Consider the following 12,372-nt stretch of genomic DNA (forward strand, 5'->3'; position numbering starts at 1 on the left):
TCGGTCTCGGAAACCGAAGCGCCTGCATCGGAATGGCTGCGCATCGCGATAGACGGCACACGTAGCCTACCCTCCTTACCTGCCTCCTTGCGCCTACTCGCATCCTTATCTACCTAGGCATTCGACCCCTCCCCTGCCTCTAACTCGCATTCGCTTCCCTTCGCTTCCCTTCGCCCCCCCCCCCCCCATCCTTTCCAACCACCTCACCTCGACCGCAGCAAGCCGTCACCCGTGCTCCCACACCACATCCATCGCACCACGACCCAAAGCCAGCCATGGCCTCCGCCGCGCGCCCGCTCGTCAAGATCGGCATCCTCTCGATCGGGGACATGGGCGCGGGGCTGGCGCGGCTGCTGGGCGCGCACGGCTTCGCCGTCGCCACCAACTGCGGCGGCCGCGGGCCCGACACCGTCGCGCGGGCCCGCGCCGCCGGCGTCGAGCTGCTCGCCGACGACCGCGCCCTCGTCCGCGCCTGCGGCCTCGTGCTCTCCGTCGTGCCGCCGCGCGACGCCCACGCCATCGCCCGCCGCGTGCTCGCCGCCCTCGACGCCGAGGACGCCGAGACCCCGAGCCCCCCCGAGCCCCTGTACTTCGCCGACCTGAACGCCGTCGCGCCGTCCACCGTCCGCGACATCGCCGCCCTCTTCGCGCCCCGCGCAGCAGCGGCAGTGGCGGCCGAGGCGCCCGGCCCCCGCCCCCGCGAGGTGCGCTTCGTCGACGGGTGCATCCTGGGCCTACCGCCGGCGCCCAAGACGCCGGCCCCGGACGCCCCCTCCTCCTCCTCCTCTTCTTCCCCCTCGTCCGTCGCCGACGACGACCTCGCCGCCGTCCTGGAGCAGACCTGGACGCGGCCGCGGATCCCGACGTCGGGGCCGTGGGGGCTGGCGTCGATCGCAGGGCACGGGCCGCGGCTGGCGGCGGTGCTGGCGTCGTCGGCCGTGGGCGCGGACGTGGGCGCGGCGTCGGGGCTCAAGATGTGCTTCGCGGCCGTGAGCAAGGGCTTCATCGCGCTGGCGACGCAGTCGTTCGCCACCGCGCGCGCCCTCGGCGTCCTCCCCGCCCTCGAGGCCGAGCTCGCCGCCGTCCTCCCCCACCACCACGCCGCCGCCGTCCGCGGCGTCGTCGCCATGCCCCCCAAGGCCTACCGCTGGGTCGCCGAGATGCGCGAGATCGCCCGCACCCTCGCCGACGACGGCGGCTTCCAAGTCGGCGGCGGCGGCTTCGACGCCGCCGCCGAGCTCTTCCGCCTCGTCGCCGAGGACACCGTCCTCGGCCAGGAAAAGATCGGCAAGCGCTCCCGCGGAACTACCGTCGAGGACGTGGCCGCGGCTGTCGTCGAGGGCGTGGCGAAGAAGCGCAAGAAGGAGGAATGAGGCAGCTGGCGGAGAGAAGCGAATGGTTAGTCCGTGTTCGTCTCTGGATGAGTGGCTGGTTGGTTAGTGGAGCTAGAAAGGCAGAGGGATAGACAGAGAAGGGGGAGAGGGGTACGGCTCCCCACTGCTAGTTAACGATGGTTGGGACTACTACTAGACCAAGACACGATGACGATAGATATTAGATCACAAGTTACGGCAAGGCTCTCAAGTTCCCCGGATTCTTTCCCCAGGGCTTGATCGAGCATGTTTTGGTGTTGAAAAGGGGTAGTTGGCACATTTTTCAACACGAGAGGTCTGAGATTGCTCTAGCAAACCTCGAGCCACAAACTCGGAAACAAGGTCAATTTTATTCATTCCGGGTTATACAAGTCGTTATACGCCAACCCCATGCTATACCAGTGGATTCGAAACTATCGACACAAGATGGTTACTCAATCATATCCACGTCACCACCGACCGGAGCATCGGCATTGCCCGCCGCCGCCGCTACCGGGCCGGGGACCGGGTCATTAGGTCCTCCCGGGTTAAAGTAATCTGCCATCTCAGCGTCGAGTTCCTCTTGGGTCTTTTTAGGTCGTCCATCGCGGCTGACCTTCTCTCGCCCATTCGGTGCATCTCCCTCACGTCGAATCCCGGGTCGTCGTCCGCCACGGCGGCGGGGACTACGCGATCGACTGCGAATTCCTGGGACGTAGCGGTCAATGCCTCTGTCATTATCGGGGCGTCGTCTAGGCGAGAGGGAACGCGGTCGAGTAATGCGCTCGGCTAGCGGTCGACTAGGCATATGTGCCGTATCGAACGGATTTCGTCGGGGTGCCGAAGCCACGATTGTCATCCGGATAGGTTGGCCTGTCCAATTAGCTTTGAGAAGATGCCGGGACCGGATGAACGGTATCCTTACCTTTCGCATTGGCACCGTCGTATTGCTTGACTGCCTCTAGGGCATCCTCGCGAACCCCGTACGTGACAAATGCTACGCCTTCCGAACGTCCGGCGCGGTCATACAACAGTTCAAGCTTGGTTACCGGACCGATCTTGTTGAACAATCCCTAAAATCCGGTCAGTATCATACCAGGCCCTCCTAGCGAGTAGGCATTGTCCTTACGTCAAGATCATCTTCGGTAAGCTCGTAGTGCAAATTTTCGACCTTGATCTTGGTGCCACGAACATCTCTGCTATCAAGGTTAAAAGGGACGCTCCTCTGTATAGAAGACGGGGCTACTACGGACTGAGCTCGCTCGGGAGACGGTCGTCGTCTCACTTGTCGTGGACGGTCACGAGCTAAGATCCCATCAGTTGTCACAACTAGCAGACAAAGAGGGCGCGTGACTTACAATTAGAGTCATCGAATCTATCGTGAACCCATTCCCTACGTGCCGGTCAGTATCGGTTGCCCATCACCTATCGGCGGTCCAGCCAGTCTACTCACGAGTCCAAGTTCCTTGAATCATCTCTGGTTGACTGTCCCGCAGAAGGATATTGGTAGTTAGCGCGTGTCACCCAACGAGCATATCATCCCAGATCGTAGTCCGGGGCATCGAGCGCGTATCGGTTACTCTGGGGGGAGGAAGAGGGCCGGCCGAGACAGAGAGGTGGTCGAGGAAGGAGAAGAAGAATCCACCTGCGACGGGACACAATTAGCTTGACGGCACGGCTCGTAGGGGATGCCTTGTGTGTGTAGCTACCTTTCTAACGCCGTCGCGGGGGTACGGCTCGCGTTCTCGAGGGGTCCGACCTCCTCGACGAGGCCTAGAGCCTCGCTTTCGCTGCTAGGGTTCTGGTGAGCGGACGGGCGGGTTGAGATGGAGCCGTAGCCGGCGCAATCTGCACTGTTACGCGTCGATTACATACCTGGGATTCAGCAACAATCTCGTCGAGGCTGCGGTCCATTCTAACGATGCTGGTGGAGGCAATGTTTTGGGAGAGAGAGAATCGGTAGCGTGTAGACGCGGCGGCCTCGAAGGATGTGATGGAAGAGCAGGCTGTTTCCAATTATGGAGCTTCAGGTGGACGTTCGGTACTTGCAGTGATGTACCTCAGGTACCCTGCACCTCGCCACAGGCACGGGAAGGACGTGGGAACCTGACCTGACTGATCTTAGGTACCTAATTAGGTGGGAGTTATCTGATTACCTTTACCTATCTACGTAGGGGCCTTAGGCAAGGTAGGTAGGTTAGGTAGGTAGGTTGGGTGCCTACTGCATGCCATAAGGTAGGTACCTAACCAACCTAGAGGTTGGCACTACTAGGTATCTACAAGCACCTAAGCAGGTACTGGCTATTTTTAGTCGCCTGGACCGCAGTTATAACGGCGCGGTACGGAGGCACCTCGCGTAGCATCGAACACCTCGAAAGCAGGATGTTACTACAGTGCAGTTCGTCTATGCCGGCTCAAGCATGTCTCCTACATAAACAACACAACATCTCCCGATCATGCAGGTAGGTAAATAGACACGTAGGTATGCCACGGTAAGAGACAGAGATCCCAAGGCCATCGGCCGGACGGTGTTCTTCACAGGACTGACAACCCTAAAAAGGGAAGAAGAAGAAAAGGTCAACTACATTGTCGAGCCAATCCCCTTACGTGTGTGTTTACTCGCCGTGGGCGAATTTCGAATTCTGTCCTAGGGCACCTGTTACGGTACCCTCACAACAGAAGGGAAGCCCGCGGGACATCAACCTTGGTGGTGAACGGGCGACGTGGCGTGGCGGGTTCACCCTCGCCGCTGCTGCTCGCCAGGCGCGGTAACGTCGTAGCTTTCAGAAACAACCCTGCTTTTGACGCCACGCCGAAGTGGCCGTCGATAACTTCGACCCCGTCCGACAGACCTGCGAGACCCGGTCCGTCATCGTCGCTCGGAGCGACTCCGACGGCCGCTGTGGGCGCGATCCATGGGCCAGACCCAACCTCCGCCTCTGTGCAGTGCGGCTCGATACAAAACACCAGATGCGAGCCCGGGGCCGCGAGGCCCTCAGATGAATCTGGGTTGTTACGCTCTTGAAAGGCCCTGATGAACGTCTCTATGTCTTCTTCCTCTAACGGAGAGTACGTCGTCTCGGGACTGAGAGAGAGTAACCCCTGTTTTGTTCCCCAGCCGCCGCCTCCGCTCACTGTATAGGTAGGTAGGCAGACAATTATCAGTATGGGCGAGACGCGTTCGGGATCGGGGCACACATCACGTACGAATCTTATGTAGTCGGCACCCAGAGGATATTAACTCAGAGAAGACACCCATGGCTTTGGAAGAGAGGTCGGCTTCTGATTGAGACGGATCGCCCTGGAAAACCCCGAGATTCAGAAGATTTTGCTTTTGCTCCTCTGCGACATGTGGCGGTAGAACCCAACACCACACGCCGATAGGTCCCGGGGTGTACGACCCATCTCGTTGGGATCTCGTATCAAAGACTTTGGGTATGATACCCTCCAACTCCTTGGATGCGGGCGTCGCCGAGCCGTTGACCTCGACTTGTCGAACAATATTACCTAGGCCCGCGACGATCTTCCTCGGAGGGGTTAGCGGTATGAGCGGGATGAACGCCCGCGCGTGGTCCGCCGGACTGGCATGAGGACGTATCACTTGCGTCTGCTTCTCTGTAGTACCGAGCATCTTATACCCGCTCTGGTCGGATTGCCATTTGCTTGCAAACAAGGTAGACTGCCTTCCGTTTTGAAAGATCGTGTTTGCTAGCGGCAACGTGACTTCAAGCGGCCTGGTGTCTCCGACCAGGGGAGCAGACAAGAATGACACGGATGACTCCCTATCCAGGTGGCGGTTCGATACGGAGTCGCCGGCATCCCAGAGACCTGGAAGGATACTGGTTGAGCCATATATGATCGAGAACCCCGTTCGGGGACTACCAAATAGACGGTTTGGCGTGAGGCCATCGACGGCTGCAGATATAACATTTATGTTACGCGACCCGATCTGTCCGCCCGCATTTGCTTCGAAGAGGGTTCCCAAGAGGGTGGAGATAAAAGTCTCATCTTGCAACCAGGTTGCGACGTCTCGGGAAGCAAAGATGGCCGCCGCGTAGTCCGAACCGTTTGCGCCAGAGGCACCAATGAGTTCCCTAGGCGAATCTGTAAGATGCCGGCTTAATACCTCTATGACGGTCCGCTGTGAGGACGAGATAAGTGCGTGTTCGGGATCGTTGCGGCGAGCTCGCTCACCTTCGGAGCCTTCGTAGTCAGCGCAAGGCTAAGATTCCTAGGGATTGCGGGTTGGCCGCCGAATTGTCTCGCGCAGAAATTGCGATGGCGAGTCGAGAGGCGGCGACTAGGAATACGGGGCCTCATGACTTATACCACGAGGCTACGGAGTCTTCGGAGACTCAAGTCATGGCTGTTGAATGTTGACGACGGCGAGGGGTCAAGCGGTTCAATTAGGTGCCTGAAGATGAAGGTAAGGTCAGGTACCTAGGTCAGGTACCTACCTCCTCCTCTAGGTGCCTGTGGATATACCTCTAATTGCCCAATTTTAGCGACCTACCAGGCCCAACCTCTTACCTGTTTACACCTTGCCTATACCGAAGGTCACCTCTGATGCCGTGTCGAGGATCGGGAGGTAGGTAGGCAACTAGAGAATCCAAGTCGGAGCTGGTCGGTATCTGTATTAACCACTATAGGCTCGTTCGTGATCTGCTCTTAGCACGTATTCGTCCGAGACGTGCACCGCTCTCCGGGATTAGGGAGGTAGAGATGGGTGGGATCTGTGGTGGCAGCGCCGACTCCTAAGCCAGTATGCAAATTGGTATGTCAGTACTACTAGAGAATAAAACAAAGGAAAGCTGGATGACAAGAATAAGCCAACCACCCCGGGTAAAGAATAGCAGATTCAAAGTCAGCTTCTGCTGCGTTTTCTGCTCTCTTTCTGCCGCGTCTGGTTCCTGCGCTGATCTGCTCAGCCCTGGCCCTTGCCGCCCATCCCATTTTCTCTTAACTCGGCGCCTCGCCTAGAAAGAGAGGTCGGCCCACGGGATACACACAAGAAACATCCACGTGTATAAGTCCTCACATGCTTAATATGAATAACTGGCACGGGGATCGCAGGCCTCATCCATCCCTTTATAGCTGCGCAGGCCTCGACGGCTCGCTCCTGTGGCTTCCTAACCTACTGTCGCTTCATCCAGAACATCCTTAGTTGATACCATGGCCCGCCTCGCTTCTATGGCCGACCTCGTCCTCCGCAACCTCACAGCCACCCCCCTAGAGCTCACGCTCGTGGAGCGGTTCGAAGAAGAAGAAGAAGAGCCATCGTCCTGCTGTCCGATTCTCAATTGCAACATCACGAGCAGGATCGGAGGTCTCTTCAATTCGAGCTCATCGACTGTCAATCTGCGCGTCCAGGATGACGCGAAGGATCCCGACGCGAAGGACCGTCGCGAGGTTTCCTTCGCCGTCGCGCCCTTCGAGACCCGCGCGACCGACGTTCGCGCCGCTGTCCCTGGCCAGGAAACCGTCCGCCTGACTTTCGAGTCGGGCGGGCACCGGTACCAGGTGGACGTCACGGGCGCCTCGCAGCGCAGCACCGTCATGACGAAGCTCGACGGCGGCCCCAACGAGTACACGGCCATCTACGTGGCAGCCGGCAGCTGTCTCACCGTGCTCAGCTCGGCCAACCTCTCGGCCTGGATGCGCGAGCTGCACGACGAGTATCCGCTGTCGGCCCTGTCCATCCCCGGCACGCACAACAGCCCGACCTACCACGTCGCGCTGCCGTCCGTCCGGTGCCAGGCGGTCAACGTGCGCGAGCAGCTGGAGAACGGCGTGCGGTTCTTCGACATCCGCGTGTCCGTCTCGCCGGGCTCGCCGGACATGCCTCTAGTGCACAGCGCCTTCCCGGTCTCGCTCACGGGCACCAGGTACTTCAAGGACATGCTCGACGTCATCTACAGCTTCCTCGAGGCCAACCCGTCGGAGGCGCTCGTGATGAGCGTCAAGCGCGAGGGCACGGGCCGCGGCACCGACCAGGACCTGTCCAAGATCCTCAAGGACCACTTCTACGAGGGCGCGCGGTGGTACACGGAGCCGCGGATCCCCAAGGTCGGCGAGGTGCGGGGCAAGATCGTGCTGCTCCGGCGGCACGTCAACGACCCGAGCCTGGACGGGGAGTGGGGCGGGCGCGGCTGGGGGCTCGACGGCAGCGTGTGGCCGGACAACTGCGCGGACGCGATGCTGGGGAGCGGGATCGCGCGGCTGCAGGACTTCTACGAGGTCGAGCACCCGCGCAACATCCCGGACAAGATCGAGCTGGCGCGCAGCCACCTGGAGCGGGCGGCGGAGCCGGTGTGCCCGCTGCCCGGGTCCGAGGGCTACCGGCCCGACGCGCCGCCGCCGCCGTTCTTCTTCAACTTCCTCAGCGCGAGCAACTTCTTCAACGCCAACTGCTGGCCCGAGAAGATCGCCGCCCAGGCGAACCCGGCCATCGTCGAGTACCTGTGCCTGCGCCACGGCGAGCACGGCAAGGGCCCGGCGGGCCTGCAGGTCGGAGACGCGAGCACCGGCGTCGTGATCACGGACTGGGTCGGGCTGGACGGCGACTGGGACGTCATCAAGTGCATCGTCGGCTGGAATGCGAGGTTGCAGTTGAAGCAATAACGCATCCATCGGGTTTTCTTGGTTTTTCTATTTTCATTCTCGTTCTCCTTTCTCTATCTACTTTCCAACATCGCATTACTTGGGTATGTTTCTGGCTTGTACGAATAGCAACTTTGTTCGAATCTAGAGGTGCGAGGGTAACATTGGTAGCATCACCGAGGCGTAAAGATCTACAGGATAGATGGGCGTATGGCTAATAGGGTTGGGATGGCCCCATAACTACCTAGTGACACATTGGTATCCTTTCAGTGCCGATTCGATGGAGTTGGGCGACGCAGAGGAGGCGACCTCTTATATACAAATTCATATACCTAGCTACAGCTAAGTGAGCAGCGAGGATGTTAGGTAGCGTTACAGGAGGCATGATGTAGCAATATTGCCTAATATAGGTAGTAGGCTATTCACATGGGTGTATTCTCAATGAGGTCATCGCCGTCGCCTGCCTTTCCGCGACGGTCCCCTACCAGCCAGGTACCTACCCGTTGGATCCTCGGGAGCTTCATATCTTTACCTCCTTGCAGCGCGTACCTCGGCATCTAATTTTATGCAATTTGGAGTAAGGGTCCAGTGGACGCCGCTGAAGGCGATGCGACGCATACCTACATCATACATGAAAGTACTCATACACCCGCCTGGAGAATCTGTAGGGGCATAGTTTAGGTAGGTATCTTCAGCTGCCGGCCTCGGTAGGGGGTCGTAGGGCGGAAGTAAAAGGGGAGAGGGCTAGAGGGTACCTCCGCGCCTGTAGGTACCTCCTATCTGTATGTATCCACCTAGCTTAGGCATGTACCGGGTATACACAGTCGCTAACCCGCGACAGCTCAGCTCCCAGTCTCCCGGATCTTTCACTTAGGTACTCTCTGCCCCCAAAGCCTCCTCCAATTAGGCTGCATATGAGATAGTTCCCGTGGCCCTCTTGTCGCTCTTTGCTATTTCTGCCTCCTCCTGTCGCTACCTTTTTCTCCTTCTCTTCTCTCTTCTCTCTTCTCTCCTTGCTATTTTCTCTCCTCTTCAGTTCTTGGTATTCTACAGATACCCACCTAAATACAAACCCCGTTTTCTATCGTGTTCGCGATCTCGTTCCCCTCCGTGTCCCGGAGATAAATTCCCAATCCATACATTCGCATCCCCCCTTATTGCGCACCGAGGCAACCGAGGTGCCGCTTGCGGTGCAGCCTCTGCCACCCGCCAGGCCAAGGTACCTATCCTGTCATAGTAGGTTGTGCGCGATCGCGAAAAGATTAAATCCCGTCCTGCTGCTCATCGGTAGCTTCGCGCCTTTGGAGACGCCCCCAGAGCAATCCTATAGTGTGTAGCCACTCGCCTGGCATTCCCGCGTCTGCCTGCTTGCTTACCCGCCCAAGGTATGTCCCCTCTCGACCCCGGCCGGCTGCCCCTCGAACAAAGAGGCCGCCAATACAGTACCTATGTAAATGGCTTATGCTGATCTCGACTCAGATTCTCTCTCTCGGAGGAACAACCTAGCGAGCGGCATCACATACGACGCGGAAATCTCCGGTTGCTGGGAGGCTAAACGACGAGGTTCTGGCTCGCCGAGCATCGCTTATCTTGCTCCCATTTGCAAGAATCGTCCGCGTCGCCTAGGCGAAACAACTCCGCAACAAGCGGCGACGTATCTGGGTCTTACACGAGGCGGAGTACGGCAGGCCTCACATCTTCCCAAGCCTGCGCGCTACGCGTAGTCGGCGATAGCGCTCGTGCGTTACGACTCGTTCGTTACTGCAAAATCCAAGAACCGCAGCACTGACGGCCGCGTTGGCTGGTGTAACGACCCCATATATCTTCTCCAGACTAGAACCTCAATTTCAAATCTAAGCCCCCGCATCGGGTCTTCAAACGCGGGCGTTCCAAGACAATAAACGAGACAGGAAACATGGGGTACGATAGGCCTGCAGACGAGTCCCTCTCGTCGGAGGTACCCCTAGAAACCCGGTCGATCGAGTCAAAAGAAACGATTCCAATCGGCAAGTCGTATGCCCAGCCCGACGATAGGCCTACACCGCAAGTTGACAGCGATGGAGACCTCATCCAACGGGACCGTAGCAACAGCTGGACTGCTGACTTGGAAAACACGGCGGACGACGACAAGACGGTGGGGGGCCCGGACGAGCATGAAATCGTTCAGGACGGTGTGGGCTACTCCCCCGCCTTGAAGTATGGCCTGGAAGGTCAAGATGACGACGAGTCGTACCCCGAATTAGATGACATGACGGTCGAAGAAATCCGCCCTGCGCCTAAGCGACGCAGAAATGGTCGAATCCGATGGGCCCCGTGGAACGTCCCCCTCGGGCGCAGATTGCAGACGCTGGTTGTGCTTATGCACTGCATGTCCATCGTCTTGACAGTTTCTATCTTCTTCGCCCTCTGCGCGGTCCCCTTCGCCTGGCCCCTGCTCCTCATATACCTCCTGTACGTGCTAAGCTCGAAAGCTGCCACGGACGGGTCGCTCAGACACCGGTCCGAATGGTTTCGCAGGAGCTACATCTGGCGTCTCTTCGCGGCCTACTTCCCGGCGAAGCTGCATAAGACCCACGACCTTCCACCCACTCGGAAGTATATCTTTGGCTACCACCCCCACGGCATCATTTCCCATGGCGCGTGGGCAGCCTTCGGAACGGAGGCTCTGGGTTTCTCCGAGCAGTTCCCCGGCATCACCAACAGCCTGCTGACCCTGGATTCCAACTTCCGCATCCCGCTATACCGCGAGTATATCCTAGCCGCGGGGTTGCGGTCGGTGTCGAAGGAGTCTATCGTCAACATCCTGACTAGGGGTGGGCCGAACGGCGAGGGCATGGGCCGCGGCGTGACCATCGTCGTCGGCGGAGCTCGCGAGTCGCTTGAGGCGCAGCCAGGACAGCTGCGTCTGGTTCTCAAGGAGCGCAAAGGCTTTGTCCGGATCGCCATCCGGACGGGCGCCGACCTGGTCCCCGTGCTAGCATTCGGCGAGAACAACCTGTACGACCAACTACGGGCAAAGGAGCATCCGTTCGTCCACGACCTGCAGATGTTCATCCTCAAGGTGTGGAAGTTCACCCTGCCGTTCCTGCACGGGCGCGGCATCTTCAACTACGACGTGGGCCTGATGCCGTACCGGCGGCCGTTAAACGTGGTGGTCGGGGCTCCGATCAAGGTGACGCAGTCGGCCGTCGTGGACCAGGCGGAGGTCAACCGGCTGCACGAGCTATACGTGGCCGAACTAGAAAAACTATGGGATCGGTACAAAGACGACTTCGCCCCCGAGAGAAGGGAGGAGTTGCAGATATTGTCCTAGATAAAACGCGCCGCGGTGTATGGTTTCTCGAGGTTTCCTGTGTCTATTTTCTTTTCTTTGATATACCTAATTAGGCTTGCGCACGATACCATCATACCCGTTTTCTGCTCTGTAAGAGATCACCACTAGACTTGTACCTTTTCCTTTATCTTTTTTCTCATGCTTCTCGACACTAGATTTCTAGGAATTCCTTGTCGTAGCCATCTGTAGTTTCATGTCACGTAAATACCGAGTTACTGGATCCGACTCATCTTGAGACCTACCGTCTCTCGCGTTATTTTGGGCGAATTTCCTTAAAATACGAATGGCCGAAAGCCCGAGACGGGGGTTTGCATCTACACTAGACAAACTGCCGAGATGGCCCGCTCCCTTGCACGGACAGCACATTTAACGGGGTCGGTCGTAAAGCGCTTACTAGTCTGAGTTCCTCTCGCTCCTCTCGTAACTTGGGGGGTTTTTTTTCCAAGAAAAAAAAAATCACCCGAGAAGAGAATCCCGCGGGGCTTAGCCTCTATTTCTCTTTCTAAGGATGAAACGCTAGCGACCTAGGCACTCTTTTTCTCTCTCTCGATACTCGGCGACACATTAGGAATTCCTGGTAGTATTCTATATGCAGGCCGCTCGTGGAAGAAGGGAGGAAGCAGAAGAAAACACCGAGAAAAAGAGGATGCACACTCAGTGTTAGTACCTGATGTGCTGATGTTGATATGCGTACCTATGTAATATATATATCCGCTGGACTCCACCACTACATACGGCCCTGTACACGCACGTATAGTAGAGGTCTACTTCTCCAATGGCGGCCTCTAGACTACGTGTGGATGTATACACTCTCTGTTCCTCTTCCTCTCCACCACGAGGTATCGTGTTTGAATGGAGGGGAGGTGGCCGGGATGTCCTCGGGGTCCGGGCGGGTCCGTGAAAAGCGAAGACAGCGCCGCGCCCCTGAGTGGTTCGTGGTTCAGTGGTGTCCCTCGGGCGCTGGGTCTGCTTGAACGACCGAGGATGGCCGCTTGGCATTTGTGGGCAGCTGAGAGGGAGCGAAAGGGGAAACGAAGGAGAGAGGCAATTCCAAAGGGGGATACATAAGGGGAAGTGTCAATAATC

At 58.2% G+C, this 12,372-nt stretch overlaps 5 protein-coding genes across 5 annotated transcripts; 3 read left to right on the forward strand and 2 right to left on the reverse strand.

Annotated features, from left to right (window-relative positions):
• Positions 1 to 275: 275 nt before the first annotated feature.
• Positions 276 to 1,373, forward strand: GGS23DRAFT_592092 (6-phosphogluconate dehydrogenase C-terminal domain-like protein; the record flags this gene model as incomplete). Its single annotated transcript, XM_051517833.1, has 1 exon — positions 276 to 1,373. One exon carries the CDS (start codon positions 276 to 278, stop codon positions 1,371 to 1,373), a length of 1,098 nt encoding a protein of 365 aa, XP_051377018.1.
• A 261-nt stretch (positions 1,374 to 1,634) lies between these two features.
• Positions 1,635 to 3,547, reverse strand: GGS23DRAFT_21339 (RNA-binding domain-containing protein). The gene is made up of 8 exons (XM_051511903.1): positions 3,228 to 3,547; positions 3,062 to 3,145; positions 2,806 to 2,837; positions 2,711 to 2,745; positions 2,606 to 2,657; positions 2,482 to 2,548; positions 2,278 to 2,425; positions 1,635 to 2,225 (listed from the first exon to the last, which is right to left on the reverse strand). The coding sequence occupies exons 1-8, from the start codon at positions 3,264 to 3,266 to the stop codon at positions 1,804 to 1,806; spliced, it is 879 nt and encodes a 292-aa protein (XP_051377019.1). The 5' UTR covers positions 3,267 to 3,547; the 3' UTR covers positions 1,635 to 1,803.
• A 475-nt stretch (positions 3,548 to 4,022) lies between these two features.
• GGS23DRAFT_592094 (uncharacterized protein) lies at positions 4,023 to 5,672 on the reverse strand (the record flags this gene model as incomplete). Its single annotated transcript, XM_051517834.1, has 3 exons — positions 4,023 to 4,486; positions 4,560 to 5,493; positions 5,547 to 5,672. The coding sequence occupies 3 exons, from the start codon at positions 5,670 to 5,672 to the stop codon at positions 4,023 to 4,025; spliced, it is 1,524 nt and encodes a 507-aa protein (XP_051377020.1).
• Positions 5,673 to 6,101: 429 nt separating this feature from the next.
• GGS23DRAFT_21526 (PLC-like phosphodiesterase) lies at positions 6,102 to 8,519 on the forward strand. The gene is made up of 2 exons (XM_051511922.1): positions 6,102 to 6,126; positions 6,182 to 8,519. The coding sequence occupies exon 2, from the start codon at positions 6,525 to 6,527 to the stop codon at positions 7,971 to 7,973; it is 1,449 nt and encodes a 482-aa protein (XP_051377021.1). The 5' UTR covers positions 6,102 to 6,126; positions 6,182 to 6,524; the 3' UTR covers positions 7,974 to 8,519.
• A 1,133-nt stretch (positions 8,520 to 9,652) lies between these two features.
• Positions 9,653 to 11,355, forward strand: GGS23DRAFT_21602 (DAGAT-domain-containing protein). The gene is made up of 2 exons (XM_051511927.1): positions 9,653 to 9,691; positions 9,790 to 11,355. Exon 2 carries the CDS (start codon positions 9,868 to 9,870, stop codon positions 11,263 to 11,265), a length of 1,398 nt encoding a protein of 465 aa, XP_051377022.1. The 5' UTR covers positions 9,653 to 9,691; positions 9,790 to 9,867; the 3' UTR covers positions 11,266 to 11,355.
• Positions 11,356 to 12,372: the final 1,017 nt, after the last annotated feature.

Source organism: Durotheca rogersii, assembly GCF_024521655.1.
Source record: "Durotheca rogersii strain YMJ 92031201 chromosome Unknown GGS23scaffold_1, whole genome shotgun sequence".
In the NCBI taxonomy this organism is placed as follows: domain Eukaryota; kingdom Fungi; phylum Ascomycota; class Sordariomycetes; order Xylariales; family Xylariaceae; genus Durotheca; species Durotheca rogersii.

Bases quoted from the DNA above. Each gene is read 5' to 3' on its own strand.
- GGS23DRAFT_21339 (XM_051511903.1), bottom strand. From the start codon at position 3,266: ATGGACCGCAGCCTCGACGAGATTGTTGCTGAATCCCAG. The intron at 3,146-3,227 runs GTATGTAATCGA...CCAGAACCCTAG, and splicing joins AGATTGTTGCTGAATCCCAG to CAGCGAAAGCGAGGCTCTAG. The intron at 2,658-2,710 runs GTAAGTCACGCG...ATGGGATCTTAG, and splicing joins TAGATTCGATGACTCTAATT to CTCGTGACCGTCCACGACAA.
- GGS23DRAFT_21526 (XM_051511922.1), top strand. From the start codon at position 6,525: ATGGCCCGCCTCGCTTCTATGGCCGACCTCGTCCTCCGCAACCTCACA.
- GGS23DRAFT_21602 (XM_051511927.1), top strand. From the start codon at position 9,868: ATGGGGTACGATAGGCCTGCAGACGAGTCCCTCTCGTCGGAGGTACCC.